Genomic DNA, 24,420 nt, shown 5'->3' with positions numbered 1-24,420 from the left:
TATATATATACCATGCAAGATTTCTATTTTATGGCATTGCTAAATCTAACTCTATCATATTAATGGTTAATAGTGGAATTGCTGTAATACGTATATCTACTGGGAGGCCCTTGGAGAGCCCAACTAAATTCTCCGGCTAAATTTACCCAGGGACCGTAAATGCATAGACGGTGAAATTCTTAATCGTTAAAGTGCAAAACTATTAATAATGCTTAGCGAGCAGACGTATCGCCTTTATTAATTACAAATGTAAGCTACTAATGTTTAAGACAAACCTCAAGTACAAATATTGGAGATTGAAATTGGATGCCCACGTCCAATTGTTTCCAAGCTAATTGAGACTCTTCGTTGCTTGCTTGTAGCTTTAATATGATGTCAAATGAAACGGTAATGGTGTACGTGTGCGGATATAAGCAAAGTTTATTGCGCAAGATCACACTAATAATGTTTACACCATTCGAAAACGAAGCATGAGTGAAGGACCGAGACTCGATGATGGAATAGATGAATTATGAGGTGCATTATATACAATATAAACGTAATGAAATGTTTACCACGTTGGTATATATATATATATATGTATATATACAGATGCGTGTGTAAACCGTGATTTTCCACATATACAAATTGATGCGATGCTAAAGGGCATTGCAATATCTGCGGAAAAATTTTGCAATCCGAGAACATCAGCTGGCTATCATGGCAAATACTGAATTCCAATAGCAGATTCGCTCGGAAATAAAATAAACGGTGGCTGATGTTAATTAAAGTTGAGGAAATCTTTCAGAATCACCCAGACCTTCCCTATTATAAATAAATTTACATTGCAAATACATTATACGATATCCATAACAATTGTTGGGGTTAACCCAACAGAGTTCCATTATTGGAATTTTGTGAATAAATATCGACTTATTGATGTTGGAGCTGCTGCACAAGGTCTCAGATCTGCATTTTATAAATTGTGTCAACAAAATATTTGTCGAAGCTCTATCGCGAGCAAAGCATATCTACTGCATTAAAAACTGCAGTATACCCCATATAATTTCAGAAGAAACTTTAGGCCCTTATTAAAGCGGCAGGATATTTTTTTAGGGTTTTCGACTGAAAAAAGTTGCCACTGAACGAGCTTATCCAGCTCTCCATCAAACTTTTGCTTATTATTTTTTCAGGCAATAGCAATTAGGCGATTACCAGTAGTGCAATTTTCTTGGCTATAAGTGCCACGCGTATATATGCAAGTGCATGTGTCATGAGTGAATGATAGTGCAACGTATCACGTACCGAGGGCTAAGCGTAATCGGGGATTTGTGTAGAGCCGACGATTCCCCCTTTGCGTGATTTCCTCCTCTATTGAGTATATAAGCCGTGCTGCAAAGTATTAGCGGCCTAATATAATATTGATATAATTTTACAACAGGTTCCTTCGCATTGTACATTTCATAAAATTCTACCAGTTTGACCGGGAAATTTCTTCGCTCTGCCAGAAGAATCGTATCATTCTGCAGACGCGATAAACGAGTTTTTATTGAAAACTCAATGTTGCCTGGTTAGTTAAAATCCTTAACGATGCCTTTATAGCGGCCTTAAAAAATTGCTCCCGTGATCCATGTACTGGTTATGTCCTATAAATTGCAGCACGCTTCAATTAATATGAAAAATGTAGTATGTATCGTATAGCTTTTCCTTTTAGACATAACAGCATCCCAGTATACAGTACATGTTTATAGTGCAATATATTTACTTGCGCATCCATGCCAGCAAAAGACACTATAAAGGGACGCTTGTCGCATCTCAAAGGAAAAACGGATAATTAATTACGATACCAATACACTACGCATACACACGTGCGCTTGGCAAACTTATTTCCATCTACAATTGTCCTCCTCCGCCTTCGTTTGTCTCTCCCCGAGAAATCAGGGTTTTCTCGAATTTTCATAATTTCGACCTTAGCGCGCTTGTCGAGCAAATTTATGTTTCTGCATATATACTTTATGGAGTTTTCCATTAGCCATTAGGGGAAGAGAGCTTTATAGCGTAATGGCTATATATCGGACCGGAAGGCACAAGGGAGCGTAGGAAGCTGAAGGGAAACGTGTCACATCTCGTAAGTTTCGAAGAGAATTAATACCGATGCATGAACGTGAAATAGCTGGTTGCGCTGCTGTCTCCTGCCTCCTGTTGGCTTTGGGTGAACGCGCGCGTGGCTCCCCCGGTGCCACGGACGCTTACTATATAGTGGTAGTGTGCTGCTTCCGCACATGCGCAGAAGCCTCTGTCTTGTCTATGGGAACGGGAAGGTGGTATTAGGTATCAGCTGGATGATATAGTGTGTATCGGTGGTCGCAGCTACGGTTCCCGCAGATAAGGAATACCTGGTGGCGTGGCCGCAATGAGATAGTACTCGTAATAACTAGTTGCTATCTACCAGCCAAGGAAAATCATAGCTATTTTACATTTCTATCGTATCACTGGCCAAAAAGCCGATCTTTAAATTTGCTCTCTCTCTCTCTCTCTCTCTCTCTCTCTCCTTCTCTCCTTCCCCCCCACCACCTCCCTCTCTATAGCTCCTTCTCTCTCGAGCGCGCGTCAGGAAATTGGAAAGCATCGAACCTCCGATAAAAAATTCGATATCGCGAAAATTGTATATCGATAAAAACCCTTTTCCACCCTTTTCATAACAACTTTTTACCGATTTGAACTTTTAACTGTTACGAAAGTATCAAGTATCTCCAGCCGCATTGTTTCGTTGGAAAAGGAATTCTGCGCGCGGTGTGCTCGATACTCCTGGGCGTAAGTAAGTCGTGCTTGTGTGCCGGTATAAGATCAAAGAATTCGCGTTTGGGCCACTCGAGGGTCCTCGTGCGAATTAGACGAGGAAAAAGTTTGGATATAAAATATATGGGATAAATGTATATGTATATTCGTGTATATACAGAAGCTAGGCTTTGTCTAAGACACACCATTCTCCACAGAATTCTGGTAGAACTGGCTATCAGCTTCATGATACAGCTAGTATCGTTGGTTGTACCAGGTGATACCAGCAAGTCTCTGCAGATAAGGAATAAGCACTAGCGTAGGTGTACGACGTGAGGTCGTAGTAATTGGTATTTAGTATCCAATAGTGAAGCAACGGGAAGGAAGTAGCTCGCCTCCCAGTTACAACGTAACATCTGCACATTTTCCGATGCCGCAATTCTTGTTCCGCTTAGATACCTCGAAGAATACCATTTGGCCCACCATGCACCCTTCGCTAATTAACGCCTCGAACAATTTTGAATAATTAGAAAATAAATTATGCAAGCGGAACAATGCTAGTGGGTCATCTTGATAAATCCCCGATCTAGCTTATGTACGAACCAATGGAGTTAAACTGCCGCGTATAATCCTCTCCACAAATAAATATCTTTTTCCCGTCGCAGAATCCGCGAAAGCTGCATATTCACCTGCAGTAAATATTGTAACCTTCGCAGTATTATCGAATTTCGCGAAAATTTTGTCGCGGTTTTCGCGAAACTCCAGATGGAGTTTAATAGCGCCAAGATCGGATAGTATATTATGCATAAACTCATGCATATTTTATTCATAAGAATTCAGAGTTTGAGCCTTAAGCATGCGCGGTTTCTCGCAACCGTTCTGCTCGCCTTAATTTACACTTTCTTCATGCTTCTCGCTAGTCTCCAATCTCACGCAGTTCTTTATAACTATATATATATATATATATAGAGAGAGAGAGAGAGAGAGAGAGAGAGAGCCTTTCAACCAGTTTATTTGTGGCACTTTATGCTCCGTTCATGATGGCTATTGTTCGCTATGGATTTTAGCCACGGACGGCATTGATGGGCAAACGCTCGTGGCTGTTGACAGCTCTGGATCAAAATCGAAGGGCAGAATCGACCTAGTAGGGATTACGTGCAAAACTGCCGGAAAATGCATTTTCCTTGATCAATCGTTTAATCCTGCACCCACGCTGGGTACAAGTTAAACCACCGTGGCTTCCCAAACTTTTCCAATCGTTTTAATATATTCTTTAATTTTCAGGCAAATAATATATATATATTCCAGATTTTTCTATAATTATATGCTTTCTTTCTGGAGATTCTCCCGGAAAATTTTATATACAATTCTGCGTAAATTATACATCGTTCAATTGTAAATACCATAGGTAGAATTAATAAACTGCTATGCAGTTCCAAACTTTCGAATCGTTTCATGGTATTCCACAATTTCTAAAAAATTACCACATTCCAAGTTTTTTGTCGATTATATAATTTCTTCCTCAGGATTCCCACAGAAAACAGCATAAATGCATCTTTACGCTATCGATCGTTCAATTAAGGGGAACTAATAAATTAGCGTGGTTTCCCAAGCTTCGCAACCTCTTCAATTCCGTAATTTTCGAAAAATCAACAAACTCGACGTTCTTCGTCAATCCTATACATGCAGTTTCTTTCTCGAGATTGACGCAGAAAACAGCATAAACGCATTCTTCCTTATTGCGATGAATCGTCCAGTTTTCGTCGGAGCAAATTTGGCGTTGCTGGTTGGATGCATCCAATTCATGGCTTCGTGTCGACCAAATCTAGATAAGCCGGATCAAGATTGTTCGTGGCTACTGCGCGTTTTGTGCGATTTCCACTGTACACCCGCATGCTCAGGTACGTGCAGTCGGCTTAAGATTAATTCACATCCATAGTCGACGCAAGACTGCAAATGAATGGTTTTGATAATGAACCGAAATGTATCATAACCACGTAAAACATTTTACATCGATCTCCCCCCATTGGCCGTATAACCTCGTAAAATTACCTCCCCTATATAGCAGCCTCCCTCCCTCTCATCGGTTTTATATACTTGATATGTTTTACTTTCTTTTTTTACGACCCCCTCCCCTCCCCTTGCCTATATCTGATAAACACGCCTAATATTTTATATACCAAGGAAAGCATGCAAAAATTATGATACACGATATACATTGGTTCGCGATATTTGTGGAAAGAAGAGGAAGAAAAGTTTTCGTTAAGGTGCAGCGCATCCCCATTTATTTCTCCCTGCGAAAGTTTATGGGAAGCGCGAAGCTTCGCTCCAGTCGAAACGTTTGAATTTTTGCCGGAGAAGAGTTCGGTTCGGCAGCCATTATTATTACTTTATGGAAATTTGTCGAACGCATGGACCTTTGATGAAGGATTTTCGTCGATGGTTCATCTAAATGTAAAGTCATTTTTGCACGGGCAACGGGAATCGTGGCTACGACTATGAAAATTCGCAAACCTTTAAATTCGGGTTTGTGCGTACGTGCATATTCCGTCGATACTTGCGCGTCGTCCAACTCTATATAGAAATTAGATAAACTCTATACTTACCACAATGATGATCTGAGAGTGATTAGAAATTTGTGCAACGATGTAAATGACTGCGAGAGATATCGTTCATTGTTCGAACAATGGAGGCAGGACAACGAACAGGCAAGCTCCCTCTCGCCACTATCCTGTCTGCTTTATCTGCAGTAATTCCGAAATTTAGCCTTTTAGCTTGTAGCCGGTAAACGCGTTCAATGAATTTTTTATAACTATAAATTAAACTCAAACGAATGAATCGCGAACGCGCAATATATCATCTATCACTGTCTGTCCCAATTCCGATAAATATATATATATATATTCTGTAATATTAGTAAACATTGATTATAATTCCACGTCCCTGTGAACAATGTGGCCGTAACGAGGGACGTCGATCGATCAGAATTTTTCTTTAACGCTTATTCCACGAAGATCGCGTGATGGCTGAATCTGCTTTCGGGAGCTAAATTAAAGATGTCGATGGCCACTATCATTTAAACGTAACCACGGTTAAACTTCGGCACTCGAGTTTCGTTTTATGGCGCAGTATAGTGTATATAGTATACAGCGCCTTTTCGTAGTAAGCGAAGTGCCAAGTAGTACGAAACAACTTTGGAGAAGCGCCTTTGTTTTTGGTGAGGTCAACTAGGGTTAAACCGACCCCAACAAGCGCGTTGAAAAAGTCCCAGCTTACTTCCAATACGTTTTTATTTCCTTCACCCCTTGGAGTTTCAGTTTTGCGTACCTATATATATGTATATGTACTTTGAGAAGAAACTATAAGCATGCGTTTTCTTTGATTATTTTATCCCGATGGCGTTAAGATTGATTAAGAAAAAATTGAATTACGCGAAGAAGTTTAATGCAACTTGAAAAGTTGTATCTTGGGACAACGCGTTCGTTTAAAAATCATTCCATCTGCATCTAATAGCCTCATTATTGGGAAAGGAATTGTACAATTGCAGCTCTTAAGAAGCAATCCCTCGGCGGCGCCTTGCAGAAGCGAGCGGTGGCCGTAGGAGGAGGACAACAAACAGGTCTGAAGATGTTTGTAACTCTGTGGAACTCGTTGGAACTCGTAACGTCTTTGCTACTTCTCAAGTGACAACGGGGACCAGCTTGAGAAATGCATGTATAGAGCAAGACGAGGTCGTTCTGGTCGCCTAGACTTTGCAAGTATAGTTGAGCGTAGCTGCTGCTTCACTTTGATCTTTTCCCATATCGTCTCTTGCTGCTATAATACTGCTTCGACCATGGGAAATATATTCAAATATACAAATCATATTATATATAGCACACTGCTTCTCATCACCGTTTCTAACAGAAAAATCAAGCGAGACGACACACTTTTTTGTAATCTGTGTGAAAAATTTCATCAGAAATGTCGAGGTATGGAGAGAATACGATTGGGATATTTATTTGAGGGAAAGGTTAATTGCAATTGTAATTCTTATCCATTTATATTGAGTATTATTCTGCTAATCGATATAGTATTGCATAGGCACGCCCGAACTCCTCTCTCCAGTGTTCAATACTAAATATAAAACGAGTTGTGTTTAAGGTAGTGGCAATAGCCGATGGGTCGTAAAAACAATGTAAGACTTTATCGACGGTCGATAAGTCTTTAAAAAATTCATTAATCTGCATAAACTCCTTAATCTCTCACCTCTTTTTTGCGGAGGGATTAAACGTCGAATCTCCCTTCCTCGGAGATCGTGTCGTGCGATATCGATTTAATCTGCTCATTACGCTTTTAGCTACACCTTGCTCCACTCTCTCAATCATCTAGAGGGATCGTTAAAAATTACATAGAGTTTTAAGCATCTATTTGCCATTTTGGCTAGAATGATAATTCTGATAAAAAAATTCTGTATATCACACAGGTGTCTAAATGAAATATGACTCTATTTTATAGTACAGACCTCCAATCTGATTGACTGTCGATAAAACAGAAATCTATAAACATTTGTACAATTTAGAATTCTGGTAAAAAATGTTGCTCGATGAATCTGTGAAATCTCGTATGTGCCTGGAAGAATTAATTCCGAGCATAATTTGTATGAATCTATTGCAGCTTTTGCAGATGGAATGAAATAGGTCGGGCAAGTATTGCATAATGCACTTGCTCTTGTCAGACTGCGGAGGAAATAGCTATCCCCCACTATAGTTGTTCATTTCGTGGTTATACGGACAATGCGATTTCGTTGTTAATTGCAATTACATAGTCGTGACAGTTCTCATGCAATTATGGCGCGAAATGAGATCGGAAGCTGGAATTCCGTAAACCGATAATGCAGAAAGGAGATGATTACAGCTAATGGCTGATTTAAGTAATCGGATAATCGTCTGAAACAAAATCAGCCAGTTTTCCTTATTACTTGTCTGTCGACAATAACGATTTAAACCCCGGACAAATGCAATGTGTACGATAATTGCCCGACTCTCTCGGCTTTTAGCGACGTTATTGGAAAGCAGCAAGAAATCACCCTCTTTGACCATTGTTAGAGGCTGTCATCTATACATTTGTTTGATGTTATCGCCATGGTAACTCAACACTTTGCCAAAGCGTAGAACTGCCTGATTCCACGAAGTTTGCCTTTGGCAATCAACATTATTCTTTCGTGAAGGAACGGCAAACCGATACATTCTTGATAAATTGCCAAACATCAGTGTTCGCTGCGATCCAATCAATTAGAGCGTGTGCGTCCGTCTATGTGTTTATGTGTATGTGTGTATGTATGTGTGCGTGTCTCCAATATCGTCGATTTGTCTTGATCAATCGGGGTAAGAAATCTGTTGTGGGCAGGTAGGTGGGTTGGTAGGTATGGTGGGTGTTTTTCTTGAATGCTTTAACTACTGGATTTCCCTTTATAAATTTTCGTCCATCACTTTCGCATTGGTCGATTGGAAACAGCCGGCCATTTTCTATGTTAATTTTTTGGCAAAAGCGAATTCGATGGATATAATGCATATTGGTCCTTGTCGTAATTCCTATGCGATATGATACACGTGTATATACGAGAGTCGGAAAGCTACACAGTCAAAAGTTTGTCTTTATTTTTCGCTTGAAGTATAAAAATCTCGTTTGCGGTAGGGCAGCTGGCAAAAAGAATCCTCTGGCGAGAGATACACCAGTTCGGGGAGGAAGAGAAGGAAACAGGAAGAAGAAAGGGGAGAGGAAGAAAATAGCAACGATATGACGATTGATTTTTATTACTTTCCTCCAAGTCCACCTTGCCGACCCGTTCTATTGCTCGCCAAGGCAATTGGTGTTCATTTCAACCTGAAACCAGTCAATCCCCTTGCTGGGGAGACCAGGACACCAGAATTCTTGAAGGTTTCTCTCTCATTCTTTCTTTCCTCTTTTCCTCAAATCTCCTGCTTGAATTTTTTAACTATTTCACTGGCTCCTCACCATTAGTATAGGTATAAACCTGATTTTTATCCTTTTTCGGATAGAATTCTGTCAGTTAAATTGCAGGTAGCACAGATAAATGCTGACTTCAGCGCGATAATAAAGCAACTTCTAACGATGATTTGCACAAGTCAATAATGCTGAATAAGTCAACCGAAGGATATTTTAGCAATTCTTTTTTCCAGATCAATCCACAACACACCATACCAACCATCGACGATAACGGATTTGTTATGTGGGAGAGGTAATGATTAGAAAGATATAAAATTACAGAGAAAATCAGTCGATATGTTATTAAACTGAAAACCATAATATTAGTAGACCAATCATGGCTTATCTAGTAAGCAAATACGCTAAAAATGATTGCTTGTATCCAAGAGATGCGAGGAAAAGGGGTATTGTCGACCAAATGCTATATTTCGATTTAGGATATTTACAAGAAAATGTTATGAAGACTTATGTAAGTTTACTGCAGCAAAACCAAAACACAAGGCGTTATCAACTTGACAAAATAAAGCGATTTTCAGATGCCAATAGTATTCGGAAGAGCTGCTACACCGAGCGAGGAAAATATCGAGTCGTTAGAAAAATCTTTTGTTATACTCAATAAATATTTGGAGGATAATGAATTTCTTGCTGGTGATATTTTGACTATCGCTGATATTTCCATCGTAGTGTCAGTGAATCTGGCAGTAGAGGTAAGTAAAGTAAAAATGTCATATATGCAAAGGTTGTAACCACACGTAAAATAACTGACAGCCCGAAAGCAAGTTGATGCGTATCTCTTAGTAACTATAAGAAATATCATTTTTTGTATAGTACCTTATATACAAGTCCCTCCTTGTTTGCATCCTGAGAGGTCCTCTATGCAAAAAAATGGTATTTCTCATAGTTACGAAGGTAAACGTTTTCTTAGATCCATGCTCTGAGTCATTTTAAGTGGTACACCCAGTATATCTTTAGAATGAATAGCTTTTTTTACGTTGTCCAATTATTTTCCACAAGGCATTTAGCTTCGACGTTGGACGATACGACAACGTAGCAGCTTGGTACGATCGTTGCAAGAATGCTTTGGAGAAGTTTGCTTTTACCGAGATAAACCAACCTGGCAACGAAATGGTTAAACAAATGTACGAATCTAATCTGAGCGTTGATTCATGATTGCTCTGAAAACAGATAAATCATAATTGCTCTGCTCTGTTGCAATAAATAAATTGACGAATCAATTAACATTCCTTTATCTCTCTCTCTCTCTCTCTCTTGATTCTGATAAATTGTTCTTTTACGAAAGTTGTGCTGAATATTATCAACGATTATATCGTTAAACAAACTCGAGTATATTTACCCTCCTCCCATTGAGTGATAAGTGCACGTCTGAGAATAATAAAAAATACGCGAAATTATCACTTCTGTTATTTCGCAATGCGTTGCAAAAATCACTGACTCGTTGCTCGATTCAAGTGGAAAAAAGTATTTTTTATTTTTTTTTAATAATAAAAAGATGAGCCACCAATAGTTTGAATATTTTCGAAACGTACCATATGATCTCTCGAGATGAGAAATAACGATGGATTTTGAAAATAAAAGTAGCCTATATGCTATTGATTGAAACAAGTTTTTTTCCAGTACATTCGATGGAAGCTTATAGCGTGTGTCCACTGGCGTATAAATCGAGTGTGTTCGTGGCAGTACAGGCGTTTCTCTCGCTGTACTCGGCGTGGACGTAATTATCTATAGTCCTACACCGCTGCTTGATTGCACAACTACCAGTAATTCCGAGCGGTATTTAACGATGACGAGGCAGAAACACGCTTCGAATTGCTGGAAATCGTCACTGGCGTAGATGTGGCGACTTGGTAGTCCGCATCGACCCCATAGCAAGCGATCTCTGGTATACAACCAGTTTCTCGCCTCATCTCAATTTTCGCCAATCCTTTTTCACGGCATTTCGTGAAATTTTACAAGATATATATATACGCGTAATCGTCGTCATCCTAATCGCTTCTGAAGAACCACACAATTTAGAATGCTCAGAATTTCTAAACTCTTAAAAATTAAGAGCCGACTAATAATGTACGAAGCAGTCATTTATGCAATTAGCTGGTCGCTCTGAGAAATTTGTAGTAGGAAAGTTGAAGTGGGAGTATTGAATTTGCAAAGGCAGCGGGCAGTTTTGGTGAAGCTTCCTAATGGAGTAATTATATTTTCAAGTAAGTTCGCTCCATTTCTGTTGGGAATATCTCATTCGTGTACGAAGTGAGCCGCAAGTGATTAGAATCCGTGCGGCCAGACAAGCCGGGCGTGTCGGGTAGCCTGAAATGGGAAGGACTCGTGGTTACTTGGACTTTACTGAATGCTACCATTCCTATGCTACGCTACGTTGAGTATCCCGTGGGTGTACTGGGGGCAAACGACTATAATCCAGCGATAGGAGCAAACCTGCCATGCAAAATTTACAAACTTCCAATCGATCCAGTTTAACACTCCGAACGATAAAACTAATAATTCATTTTCAATATAAGAAAAACTTGCTAATCTCTTTATCTCTCTTCTCTTTCCAAGAAAAGCAATTGGAAAGCAATTGTAAAATGCAAATGGCTTGACACAAAAAAGTTAACAGTAACGTTTCCAAGGTAACTGAAGGAAAAACCCCTGTAAATATTTATCGATAGCGGTAGGCAAATAGTACTTGTTCTACGATAGTAATAATAAAATGTATAAAATCGATTGGAAAACCTTGAATATTATATAGGTATTGCGGACTATCGAGGAAAATTGTTTATACTTTCAAAGTTGTAGAAATTTCTTTTAGTATTTCAACTTTTCTAGTGGATTCGCATATACACTTATATAAATGCTATACACACGTATGTACATATATGGAATAATATTTTTTAAAAACTTTGCATTATTAGCTTTGTTTGGTTCAAGCTTTAACGAGACTCCCTGCAGTCGTGCAATTAATTGCAGATTTCAATCCGATTGAGAGCTGGATGACTACGCAGCTCTTGAATACCAGGGCTACGATGTCCTCAGACCAAGGCCATTCTAACACTTTCACTAAGTTGCGTGGAACTATAAGCTTGGATGGTCGAGCCTACGATATTTTCCATTCAAACTAGTCCGCGGTCACCGATCGATCGATCAAAATTAATGCAGAAATCACTGCAAATTGAACAAAAGATGAATTCAAATTTATAAAATATTTACTGAGTAATTTTTTGCATGTCATATACATATATATACGTAGTATAGGCTGACGGCCAGTTTCATTTATTTTCAATGATCCTGAAGGGAAAAGGAACGGGAGGATATTGTTTCTTACGATATTATTGCTTTCTGCAGGAAATGTTAGAGCTCCCGTTACCGTTAGTCATGTGTTTTCCCGTGGGATGCTGCCGTAAGTATAAAATCGAAAGGCTTCCTTGCCACTTTTTCCCCCACCACGGATCCATTTCTGATTCATCCTGCCGAGTCATCCCGGAATGAAATATCAAAAGTCATCGTGAAATCTCCTCTTTTCTTATTCTCGCTCTTTTCCCGCCAATTTTTTTTCCTCATCTCTTTCCATCTATTATAATGCATATAGTACCCCAGTAAAATGAACGTAAGTAACTCGTACACTGCTATAAATTCTGCAATCTCTTTTTTTCAGCATCTCTCGACTGCTATTTTTTCGGTTTTTCGCGTATATTATATCATACACATTGGGTTAATAGGTTAAAAGAGTGGAGTGTGGTAAGTTTGTATGGTTGAGTTGGAGATAAGGCTGTGCTTAAGATAAAGAATATTCGTGTCTATTATGCAAATGGGCGTCTCCGTTACTTTTTATTTTTCGCTGTGTGCGAGCTAGCGTAGCAGCGTAGCTCGTTTGGTTGGTAGCCTGGACGCCTGGTAGAAGCCGGTTTAAGGCCCCGACTCACGTGAGCTGGGATCATTGCGGCTGGGAAGCACTCTGGCGCTCTGGCGTGATCGATCTTTTCCTTGCGTGCGACGAATACAGTGGCAGCACTGGCACGACGCTTATAAAGAGGCTGGAAAACGAGACTCTGCTAGACAGTTTGCTATTATCTCACCGTGCGTCTCCAGAGAGTAAGCTCGCAGGTTCGTTTATACAGAGTTCTAGACTCGTGCGTGCCTCTGCAACGCAACAAAAAGTCTGTCCTTGTGTGCAATTGTGTTTTGTTCTGTGGTAATTTCTGCACGTTTCATCGAATCGTACGGAGATGCTCCGCAGTGTCGCTAGCATTCGTGGATGATGCGTAGATCGATCTTACAATTAAAATCTTCGGAGTTGGAGAACATTGTTGTAAAACAACTCTATTTTTGTTTTGTTTTGTTTCATTCGTTATAAAAAGAATTGTGAGAGGAAACTTTTTTGAGATTAGATAGTGATTGGCACTGTGGATCATTTTGTGTAATATTTGATGATTAGATAATACATTATCGTATGAGTAATACTGAAAACACGTACCGGCTTTGAGGTTAATTCGTGTCAACTCGAAAGATCTAGAAAAGTAGTTTTTAATAAAATCACTTTTGTAAAAATTGTTAGTTAAGAAATGTTTATGAAAGGTATTAAGAATTAAGGATTCTCTGGTTCCAATTAAATTCTGTTGGTCGAACAATCCGGTGTCTGTGGTACAGGTGTCGATAGGATAAACCGATAATTAGATAGAATGACTCGAATGAATGAATATTTAATTCCTAAACGAGAGTGAATCGCAAAATTGGATCGCCAATTTTCTCTGTATATAAGATACCAGTGACTCGGGGAAATTTTTAAAATTACTTGTCGTTGAGATTCTATATCGTGTCCCTTGATACTTATAATAACTTTTTAATTAAGTAAGTTTTGGAACTAAAAATTTTTCTAGGAGATTTCTTCTTAACCCCCCCCCCCCCTCCCTTTACTGCATTATTTTAAATGGAATGAATGTATCTGAAAACTACATTTCCCATTGTTTATGTTTAAAGATTTCAATATGCCGATCGATTTGTATCACGTTCCCGGAAGTGCACCATGCCGATCAGTCCGATTGGTAGCAGCAGCTCTTGGAATCGATTTGAATCTCAAGTACACCGATCTGATGGCCGGTGAACAGCTAAAGCCTGAATTTGTTAAGGTAAATCAAATACAGTCTAGGAAGTTTAAAGTCAGAAATAAATCTCAGTTATTTGTGTTTTTAGATGAATCCGCAACACACGGTTCCAACGATCGATGACAATGGATTCTACTTGTGGGAAAGGTAATTCAAATCGACAAATATTACTATCATTTTTGAGGATAATATATTAAAATATGCTTTCATTTTTCTAGTCACGCAATAGTGACTTATCTCGCTGAAAAATACGGTCAGAAGACTAACCTTTACCCGAGCGACGTAAAGCAGCGTGGACTTATTAACCAAAGGTTGTACTTCGATTTGGGAGTTTTGTACCAGGCTTTTGCCGATTATTACGTGAGTATTAGAAATAGAAAATATTTCACATGTACACCATTTCTCACTGGATCTAAGTTAAAGAGCGTAAATTTATTCTGTGCACAGTACCCCATCTTTTTTGCCGGAGCACCAAAGGATCAAGCTAAATACGAAAAGGCTGCAAACGCGGTGGGTTTCCTAGACAAATTTTTGGAGGGTGAAAATTACGTTGCTGGAAAGAATCTCACCATAGCTGATTTAGTACTGGTCGCGACCGTTTCTACCTACGAGGTAAACACTTATTTTCATACTTCACTTGTTTTTTCTTTATCCCGATATAAAATTATAAATAAACAAAACCATTAAATTATTTTCTAGCTTGTTGGTTTCGATTTGAGCAAAAACAAGAATGTCGTCAGATGGCTTGCCAAGATCAAAGCGGAAGCGCCAAAATACGAAGAGATCAATGAGGATGGCCTAAAAGCTTTCAAAGCTCTTATCGACAAACTCGCTAAAAAGCAGTGATTAATCTTTGTAAATCTCGAACGTTAGAGCGCACGACTATAAATGTATCATCATTTTTGTTCCGAAAGCACAACTTATTGCTATAAGATATTATCCATTATAACTTTGCTGAAATAAATTATAGTTTTGTAAATTTCAATGCCTCTTTGTTTGTAGTCGTTTTCAGTGGTGGAAATGATCGATGAGAAATGTTTTGAAATCGATGGATATATTAGTATCTTGACGAAACGAATAAAGGAGTGGTGCGGAATGAATGAGAGTCGTTTGGCAATATATTGCGGGGTACAATGACCCCGCGTAGGTCTAATAGGATACCCAACAGACATTGGCTCGATGCCTCTAAACCATATATGTACGTATAAATGCCGGGGAGAAAGCGGCATGCACACTTGGCATAATGGGCACTCTCTGGTGTACATATACGTAGCTTCAGAGCGAATAGCTAATTTTCTCAGCCACGTTAATATTTATACCACAATGTAACAATTACTCCTGTGCCATGACACTTTTCATTTGCACCGATGAAGAATATATAAATACATGTTGATAAGCTACAGCAGTAATTTTTGCTTATCACCACCGGACGATTTTGTCTAAATAAAAAATAATTAGTCCCCTTTTTTTCCTACCACTTCACGTTTTCAATTTTTCAAATTACTGATAATTCCAATAGCAGTATAAAGTTAGTCAGACACGAATAAATAGTTTTAGTAAAAGCATCGCTTCTTCCAACAAAAACAACCCTGGAATTATTTATTTAGCAATTGTTCGATATGGTTATTGATTGTTATTATATCGTGGGTAGTCCACCGTGCAGGGCTGTAATGCTGGCAGCGGCAGCTTTGGATCTTGAGATCAATATGATTAAAATCCATACCAGGGAAAAGGAACACTTGACACCGAAATTTCTCAAAGTAACTATTGCTGGTTGACAAATGTACATATTTTTTTTTTATTTGTTAGAATTATCATTAATTTTAGATCAATCCCCTTCACAATTTACCTACACTAGTAGATGGTGATTTCGTCTTAACAGAGAGGTGAGAATCCACACCTTACAGAAAAACATGTGTACAAATGATAATGAGGAAATCATAATAAATTATTTGCAGTCGGGCAATCATGATTTACTTGGCAGAAAATTATGGCAAAGACGACGGTCTCTATCCTAAAGAAATAAAAGCAAGAGCCCTCGTTAACTGCAGGCTTTTCTTTGACATCAGTACTTTGTTCCCCGCCTTTAACGAATATTATGTAGTTTTTCTTTTAATCTCTTCAAAGTGTTTTGTTTAATTATTTTAATGAGAAACTTTTATCGATTATTTCCAGCATCCTATATTATTTCAAAGCTCACCACCGAATCCAGCAGCATTTTCCAAAGTGGAGCGCGCCATGGAAAAGCTAGAAACGATTCTGACAGATGTTAAATACATTGCTGGTGATAAAATGACTTTAGCCGATCTTGCAGCCTTATCCACCGTTTCCACTTTTGAAGTAAAAACTCTATTAATAATTTCAGCGTAATATAAATTCCAACGTTCTTTATTTATTTATTCTTTACAGTTGGTTAATTTCGATTTTACGCCATATCCCAATATTGATCGATGGTTGCAAACGATGAAACTGGAAGCTCCAAAGTACAAGGAAACAAATGAGCATCAGCTGGATCTTTTCAAAAAGATTCTCGAACAAATAAGGGAGTCTAAAACAGAATAATATTTGTCAATGTCAATTATTGAAATAAACCATTAACGTATTTTTATTTCTTTAGTTCATATCTTTTTAATTATAATTATATTATTATAATTACAATTATGATGCACCACTTACCTTGAGCAGAATCCTACATTTGAAGCCCTTATCGTTAAAAATTACATAGGTTTTCTACCGTCCTAGTAAATAGGAAAGTTGGACCTAGGTCGAGGTTAGCTATGCTCGATATTCTGTGCGTTGAAACAGGTATTGACTGGAAAAACCTCTGCTGTCCTCAGTCTGCATGCAAGCCCCGAGCTTATAAAACATTTCAATTGATAGAAAACTTACTCTCTATTATACATACACATATGAAGAAAAAAATCAACGTATTTCCGTAAAAAATCCAACAGTCGTAAATTGATATTTTTAAAAAATTTGAATAAACGTTTTGAAGGAATTTTGCCGATAATTATTAATTAATAAAAATTGTTTTTAAAATCATATAAATGATATGGATTGATTACAAGTGAAATTCGTTAGTCTCATTAAAATAATAAAATATAAACTATACGAGGAGGCTGAAATTGCAACAATTGCCAAACGAAATTTGTGTCTGATTACAGCGAGAATTTGCACGAGCTGCAAAGTGCAGAAGGTAAATTTGGAGCGCTGGACGTAATATCTTTCGTTTCCATGCAGAGGAAATAGAGATTTCTGAAATTTGACAGTGCGATTGCTCCTTTTCACTCATTTTTTACTCGAGCTTTCCGCAAAATTAAGAATGTCCATCGATTTGTACTATGCGCCGATGAGTTCACCGTGTCGGGCAGTTTTACTCACAGCGGAAGCCATTGGACTGCCGCTGAATTTAATTCCCGTCGATATTTTGAATGGCGAACAGCATCAACCCGAATATGAGCAAGTAATTGAAACAAAAGAGTGAACCTGTGTTCCTTAATTTAATTAATTTTTATAAAAAAAAAAACAAATGTTCTTCTTTTTCAGTTGAACCCACGAAAAACTGTACCCTTTCTGGTCGACGGTGACTACAAGCTATCAGAAAGGTATGATGCTTTTTTGAATTATTAAATGCCATAAATTATTAATGTAGAAAAGTTAAAAGGCCCAAATTTGAAATTTTAGTCGTGCAATAATGTCGTATCTAGTCGACCAATACGGAAAGAATGCAAGATTGAATCCGGAGAATCCTGCAGGACGTGCCTTGGTTTCCCAGAGATTACATTTTGATTTGGGCATTATGTACAAATCTGTCGTCGCTTATTATGTAAATGATTTTGGCCTGACTCTACTATCGCTCTGTTTCGATATAGAATAAATTTATTTTAACGATTTTCGGCAGTTTCCAGTTTTGTTTAAAAAAGTCGACACCTATGATCCTGAGTTGTACGAAAAGCTGGAAAATGCGTTTGAAGTTTTGAACAAATTATTAACGAACCAAGATTATTGCGCAGGACGAAATTTAACACTCGCCGATCTTGCTTTAATCGCAACCGTGACAACTGCAGAGGTATAATATTGGTTTTCTTAGTGTTTTGTGAAAGATATGACTTTATCTTTATCGTAATATTTATAGGCATTTGGATTCGATACAAGAAAATACAGCAATGTTGCCAGGTGGATGGAAAAGGTGAAATCTTCCGCACCCGGATATAGAAAAGCGAATGCCGAAGGATTGGAAATGTTTAAAAAATTTGTGAACGATACGAAGCAGCAAGAATGAAGATATAGCTCGTGAGAATGATTCGACTTTGGCTTATATCGAACAGTTTCCATTCATGCTACTATAAATTAGCAATTAGATGAATAAATCAATATATACATAAACCATGTTTAAAAAAGAATTTTCTATCGATAATTTACCATCGTTGGAAAATGGTGGGTGTACGCGGTCGCTACGAATGGTTAATCGATGCAAAATTTTGCATGAGGAATAAAAGATTTATGCTTCGATGGTAAAATAGGGAATTATGCACACGTTCAGTATACGTAAGAGCATTGTTACGTATTATCGTTTTTGCTATCAACTTAAATTCATAATTAATTTGTCGTCCCTGTAAAGAGGATTCTAAAGGCGTTTTTCTATAGAAAATTTCTCCAGGGTCTTACTTATTATTTTCTAATGTTTATGTTTTCTTTATGTTTTTTAGTTTTTTTATTTACATAATTATATAGCTTCTGTGCTCCAAGGTTAATCCTTGTAAGCTACAAAAAAGTAATATGATGTCCTTTAACAATTCGGCAAATCAAATAATACATTTTGTACAAACGCGCGACTCCTGCTATATAGTATAATTGATCTTTATGGTATACTTAATTATTACTTTCCTCCAGATAATCTTCATGCTCATATTACTGGTGTATTATAACGACCGTACGAGAGTATGTACGTGAAAGAAGACATCTTCATCCATATTCATTCAATTTGCCACTATCGTATCAATTGTCTTTTTGCCTAAAAAATGTATTTTTCAGTCCTCCGGTTACAAAATTTTAGAAGGTAGACACGAATTATAAAATATTAAAATCTCTTTAATAAGAAAATGGTAATTTCGTTACGTCTGAAGTTCGAAAAATGTCTCTTCTCCACAGACAGACAATCGATAAAAAAAATGGCAGGTTAGAAAATTATGGATTAAAAGACGTATATCTGAATACAAACTTAAATGGTTACTTCTAATCTCTCGATTGTATTATCTGTTTTTGACTGCAAAAGTCAGGATATACGAACGCATTTTATTGTCGCCAACGATAAACTGTTTTTTTTTTTTTGGTTGGGTACACAATGCATTCGATCATTCAAAAAAATACTATTCGTAAATCGGTCGAGTCAAATGAATAAACATAACTGGTAACGATTGATTCTGTTGTAGATTATTGCTATGATCAATAATATTTGTTATATATGGTTCTATAATAGTATGGCGTGAATATGAGTTGGTATGACATTACTCCCTCTTAAAGTCAATATCAAATGACTCGGTTAATCACAGCCATAGGAAGAAGCGCAATAATATCGTATGTTTTAAGAACAAGGTAATGCTAAAGCTGTGATAGAACGATACAACAATTTTTTAGTAGCTCGCACTGCGTTAACCGATAAGAATAATACGTATTGTAAAAATGCTACTTTTCCTCGAAGCGCTTAGCGCCTCGTAATGCTCTGTACATACTTACTCTGCTAACTTATCTACACTTTTCTACAAAACAATTATCAATTTACAATATTTTCATCATCCATTTTTTTATATTAGATCAAACATTTTCTTTTTAAATAATCTACGTACGTAGGTGTATATGTATATATACATATATCTATAAATACAAAAGCTCGTTTAACATATTCAATCATTCTCTCTTCCTTTTCCTTTCCCTTTCATATTTCCTTTTCTCTTCTCTCATTTTCTTTCCTTCTCATACGATTCCTTTTCTAGGATCATAATCCCACTTCTTAAAATAGAATTTTAGTATTCCAAACTGCTCAGCTGAATCGAAAAAAGTCATTGGCTTTATAACTCGAGATGCAATTTATTTCAAAACATGGGCAAAGAGATACTATACATCGGATCTGTATCAGTCTGCTATAACAACAAATTTATCGTTCGAGTTTTACTCAATAATATTTTTATCTTCTTTCAGCCTGCGACCTGCACTGGGCTTGTTGTAATCGTATATTATGCTTCGTAATACCGCGTTATATGTCGATTAACGAAATATTACAGTTTCATAAATTTTTCGTATGCAAAAGTCGATGCCCCATTGGCTAAAATCAAATAATTCTTCAGTACAGTGATAATAGCCACGAGGAAAAATAGATTCACTACATGCGCGCGCGGGTGCGTGTGTGTGTGTGTTTCTTAGATTAAGGGTGTGTTTGCCCGTTCGTTATGCGCTGCGGTGTATAGTATGTAGGGCGAGGCAGCTAAGGTGCTCCAGATTTATTATGTAAAAATTCGCTTACCTGCGTAACTCTAAGAGATGTCAGTTTTTGGCGTAAGACCTCTTTATATGCAAATTGAATAGATTTTCAAAAATGTTCTATGCAAAAAATTGACATCCTTTATAGATAACGAGATAAACATTTTCTTACGTCTATGCATCTGTGTATTCTGGCGCGGTTAAATGCCTCACCCTCTATACGTACAGTAGTTCCTTATTAAGTTTCCGTAAAATACTCTCGATAAGCTTCCCCTTATTATCCCCTTCACTTTTTTCCAAAAGCTTCGCCGAGTTCGAAAAGATACTCGAAGCTAATCAGTACACAATAGGCGGCTCAACAAGACTTGAGAAAATAAAATGTTTCTTTTCCTCTGGATAAAAAAAGTGGAAGATTAACGAGTAATTACTGTATTTATAGGTTACGTACAAATATCCCCCCACCCCTCCCACACACACACACACACACACAATTACTAAAAACCTGATACAGACTTTAAATACAGACCTGATCCTTGATAACTACTAGTTCTACCGGAAGAATTTATATTCGGGCCCACTCCGTTCGTAAAATCCTCCTCTGAGTCACGCTCGATTTCTTGTCTTCCGTGTAATACGTATTTGAAAAATTCATATCTGTATCCAAACAAAATGTTAATGTTAATACTGTTGTCAATGATTTTATTATAATCGCTATTACAACCGAATAAGACAAATGTAATACGTACGTAGACCAACAAATTGCTGTGGCTGGCATCTGATACAAAATTCGTGCATTCAAACCGCGGAAATATCCTTTTAAGCCACCATAACGATAAATCATTTTAAACGCATCAGTCATTCCTTGTGCATTAACACCACCTACTTGTGTATTCAATAATGTTTTGCAAACATCCAGTGGCGTTGTTGCTGCAGCAGCAATCGCTCCTGCTAATGCACCTACATAACATTTCATTCGTTGGTTAAAGGTCCCGTACTAACTCTTTTCTTAGCTGTTCATTAATTTTGACATTTAACTTTTACTAAACTAATAAATACCTGATATCATGTGGGCAGGTGGGTTGTAAATGTGTTCAGGATTCGTAATAGATTGTGCAAATTCATAAGCGATAAAGTGAATACTTTGAAAAGGAACGTTCATCGCTAATTGCGTTGTGTAGCTTCTGTAAAATGCGTACGATCCCTCCGTCTTATATATGTGCTTGATACAGGTCAGTATATTTCTATATGGCGAATTATACATTTGCAACCGCTGCTTCACCACTGAGAATGATAATAGATGGTAATTTTGAAGCTTTGCAATATATTGACATTTTTGTTACCTTCAGCAGGATTCATTACTCCATCATGAAGAACAGTTGCTACACATCCTGCAGTGCCATATACAACATGATTGAACCGAGATGGTAATTCAGAGCTTAAAAGTTTGTCCTTTAGAAACTCATAGCATGAAAAGTACAAGGCATGGGCAGGTCCTGCTCCAACTACCATTGCTCCCATTCCACGGATTGGCCTTGATAAACCTTCTTGCTTTACCATTCTGGTTAGAACTGCTCCAACACTTCCTCCTCCACCGGGTCCTGGTGTTAATGCTTGCATTCTTGTCTGGAAGTATAAGGAAAGACTTACGTATACCCCATAAGAGCATAAACTTATTCTTTATCAAATCCGTTATGAATATACTTGTGATAAATATGTGTACAAGTTGTTTCTCTAATTTAGAATATAGGATCTTGTTGCCTCACGATACCACTTATTTACTTACTATACAATATCATGCTTAATAAAATCTTATAACATTAACTTTTAATGGTTATTATAGTTTAGTTACTTTGAATAATTTGTTGTAAATCTCACTTCTTAGCCAATTTGAATCACTATGTTTAGTACTTAAATTATAAAAATATGATAATTTGGCTATAGTTAGTGGTGGTGTAGTTAAGTAACATGAAATCTCCTGTATGCCGCTGTTAAAGAAACATCTTGTGTTTAGGGTAGGCTAGTAAGAAAATCCTGTAGTATAGATAGAAGAAGACGTATATTTCGTTGACAGTAAGAGATTTTAAAATTCTGCTTAGAACGCTTTTGAATTGTCTTAGTATTTGCATTGTTAAAGCCCTTCCCCAAATATTTTGATAACTTTAATAGCCATATAGATATACTTCTTTTGTATCAACGAACCAGGGCATTTTAACTGACGGACCCTGTATAAATGTGTATACATATAATGCACCATGTAACATGTAAAATGTGTATGTCGCAACTTTAAGAGCAACCTGTTATGTAACAGAAGAAAAGGGGTTTGCTTTCCCTTTGTATTTTGGGTTAGTAATATCACATGTCTAAAGAAGAAATACTAAGAAAGAGATCAGTTACTTCTTTGGTTAATTACATAATAACTAGGAAGATGAATGATTCAGTGGTTGCAATTTTGATCGTTCAGATATTCTATCAAAGAAATATTGCTATTCGAGCTATCGGGCGGCAATCCGATAAAAATTAAAAACAAGCCTCTTGTCTTGCCTTACTATGCGACCGATAGCGCGATGAGGATAAAATTTCAGAATAGAGATAGTTCCAGGAAGATAAGCAGGAAAAGGGAAACGTCGGTTAATAAATTTCCTCCAAGTCGCTAACTATTCTTATATCTTGCATACAATCTGTCGACTGAACGTAGAGCGATGTAATGTGACAAAATAGCTTTTTAAATCTTTCATTGCAGCAATGTGTAGAGGTTAGAAAATAGGACGGCTGCCTGGGAGTACAGCTGGAGCCTGTCCTGGGGCTCAGGAATGGAAAATAAGTAAAGAAGGATAAAAATAGTGATTACCTTTACACTATCAAGTGGATACATAACACAATGTTCCATGATTCCAGCAAAAGCACCTGCAGTCATGTGAACGCCGACAGAATTTGTAGGCAAACTTTCGTAGTCTTCGATATTCATATTTCTTGGAAAAGCACAAGAATGTGATTTTTATACAGGATTCACTTGGTGATGACCCCAAATATGTTGCTGCGATATCCTAGCGCGTAGAAGTTTTCTTTCGTATACGTGTATCATCCATCGAGTTTAATTAACAATGGCATGCCCCACGAATACCTAAAAAAAAAACCTTAAGAATAAAGAAATATATTTAGTACGACTATAATTATTGATAAAAATGTTAGATGGTAACCGATTATCTACCGTCTATCTCAATGGACTTGTAGTGTAAGACGTGTAATAATCGAGTCGAAAAAAGGCTGCTGCCCCCGGCAGGCAAACCTCACCGCTCTCACGACAGCGAATGATCCCCTCCACGCAGTAATAGTCGCTTGAAAGAATTGTTCGAGATCTAATACCCGTCCAAAATGACGCGTGCAAAAACACATTGTTACATAAAATTAACATTGAATCGCATGATCGGGCCAACAACTTGGATCATAATCCGTTCACCGTTCATTGCAATATCACCGTGAATAGACGTGTGCCGTTTAAGTTGGTTAGTCAAGTTAGTGATCGAGCACGTGCCACGCATGCGTTATGAACAACCACGTGGTTCTCGAAGAGGCAAAAATTTGTGCGCGCTGCATTTCGCTCTATACATTTACAAGTTACACGTATATACACCACGTACGGTCGAGCATACTATCCCTAAAATTTCTGCTGCTATGCTATGTATAGCCGATGCAGCTACCAAACTACTCTCTGCTTAATGTTACTGCACACAATGCTCTTAATCTCTTTGATTCGCTATCACGTTTATTCCAAAAGTCAAGAAATCGTTGAAAGCTAAAACAGCTATACTATACTACGCAATAAATGACTCTACCTGTAAGTAGCGATCTGCGTTGACAGCAATAATCAATTTAATGTTTAGTGAAAATAATTCAATCTACTATCCAGTACATTGCTATTATCAAGCCAGTGCATGCTTGGAAAAATTATTTTCTTATAATTCCATCACTGGATTTATTATTGGCTCTGCAGTATATGTGGCTTTAGCTCTGATTTCCTCTCTCTTACTCTAGCGCTATATGTACACATGCATAACGAATACACGCATGAAAATGATTTATTAAACAA

General features: G+C 37.5%; 4 protein-coding genes across 8 annotated transcripts; 3 read left to right on the top strand and 1 right to left on the bottom strand.

The window, feature by feature from the left end:
* The first annotated feature begins 8,062 nt into the window (after nt 1-8,062).
* Nucleotides 8,063-16,514, top strand: LOC136772744 (uncharacterized). Its single transcript, XM_066725871.1, has 11 exons — nt 8,063-8,145; nt 8,439-8,676; nt 13,945-14,003; nt 14,075-14,216; nt 14,304-14,468; nt 14,556-14,699; nt 15,464-15,616; nt 15,684-15,742; nt 15,815-15,956; nt 16,032-16,196; nt 16,266-16,514. Exons 1-11 carry the CDS (start codon nt 8,066-8,068, stop codon nt 16,416-16,418), a joined length of 1,500 nt encoding a protein of 499 aa, XP_066581968.1. The 5' UTR covers nt 8,063-8,065; the 3' UTR covers nt 16,419-16,514.
* On the top strand, nt 8,892-10,014 carry LOC136773124 (glutathione S-transferase 1-1-like). The gene is made up of 4 exons (XM_066726554.1): nt 8,892-8,998; nt 9,073-9,214; nt 9,282-9,452; nt 9,760-10,014. The coding sequence occupies exons 1-4, from the start codon at nt 8,892-8,894 to the stop codon at nt 9,913-9,915; spliced, it is 576 nt and encodes a 191-aa protein (XP_066582651.1). The 3' UTR covers nt 9,916-10,014.
* Nucleotides 16,269-24,071, bottom strand: mfrn (mitoferrin). Of its 4 annotated transcripts, XR_010822546.1 has the most exons (8): nt 23,542-24,071; nt 23,182-23,454; nt 21,674-21,956; nt 21,390-21,614; nt 21,080-21,290; nt 20,860-20,987; nt 16,533-16,712; nt 16,269-16,404 (listed from the first exon to the last, which is right to left on the bottom strand). XR_010822546.1 is itself a non-coding variant. In XM_066726326.1 (7 exons), the coding sequence occupies exons 2-7, from the start codon at nt 23,296-23,298 to the stop codon at nt 20,132-20,134; spliced, it is 1,011 nt and encodes a 336-aa protein (XP_066582423.1). In that variant the 5' UTR covers nt 23,299-23,454; nt 23,531-24,070; the 3' UTR covers nt 18,518-20,131. The 4 variants fall into 4 exon arrangements, 3 of the variants coding, with proteins under 3 accessions (XP_066582423.1, XP_066582422.1, XP_066582420.1); XM_066726326.1 differs by lacking the exons at nt 16,269-16,404; nt 16,533-16,712 and adding an exon at nt 18,518-20,178 and having other exon boundaries at nt 23,531-24,070; XM_066726325.1 differs by lacking the exons at nt 16,269-16,404; nt 16,533-16,712 and adding an exon at nt 18,518-20,178 and having other exon boundaries at nt 23,182-23,467; nt 23,542-24,070.
* Nucleotides 16,720-18,361, top strand: LOC136773015 (glutathione S-transferase 1-1-like). Of its 2 annotated transcripts, none has more exons than XM_066726327.1 (6): nt 16,720-16,932; nt 17,021-17,319; nt 17,403-17,461; nt 17,541-17,682; nt 17,758-17,925; nt 17,992-18,361. In XM_066726327.1, the coding sequence occupies exons 2-6, from the start codon at nt 17,179-17,181 to the stop codon at nt 18,136-18,138; spliced, it is 657 nt and encodes a 218-aa protein (XP_066582424.1). In that variant the 5' UTR covers nt 16,720-16,932; nt 17,021-17,178; the 3' UTR covers nt 18,139-18,361. The 2 variants fall into 2 exon arrangements, with proteins under 2 accessions (XP_066582424.1, XP_066582425.1); XM_066726328.1 differs by having other exon boundaries at nt 16,720-17,052; nt 17,178-17,319.
* Nucleotides 24,072-24,420: the final 349 nt, after the last annotated feature.

The sequence above is a fragment of the Prorops nasuta genome, unplaced genomic scaffold (genome assembly GCF_024137725.1).
Source record: "Prorops nasuta isolate Cenicafe-Biocafe unplaced genomic scaffold, Cenicafe_Pnas_1.2 PNAS00004, whole genome shotgun sequence".
Taxonomy (NCBI): domain Eukaryota; kingdom Metazoa; phylum Arthropoda; class Insecta; order Hymenoptera; family Bethylidae; genus Prorops; species Prorops nasuta.
The sequence above is the reverse complement of the archived record's forward strand: the minus strand, read 5'-3'. Positions and strand labels throughout refer to the sequence as shown.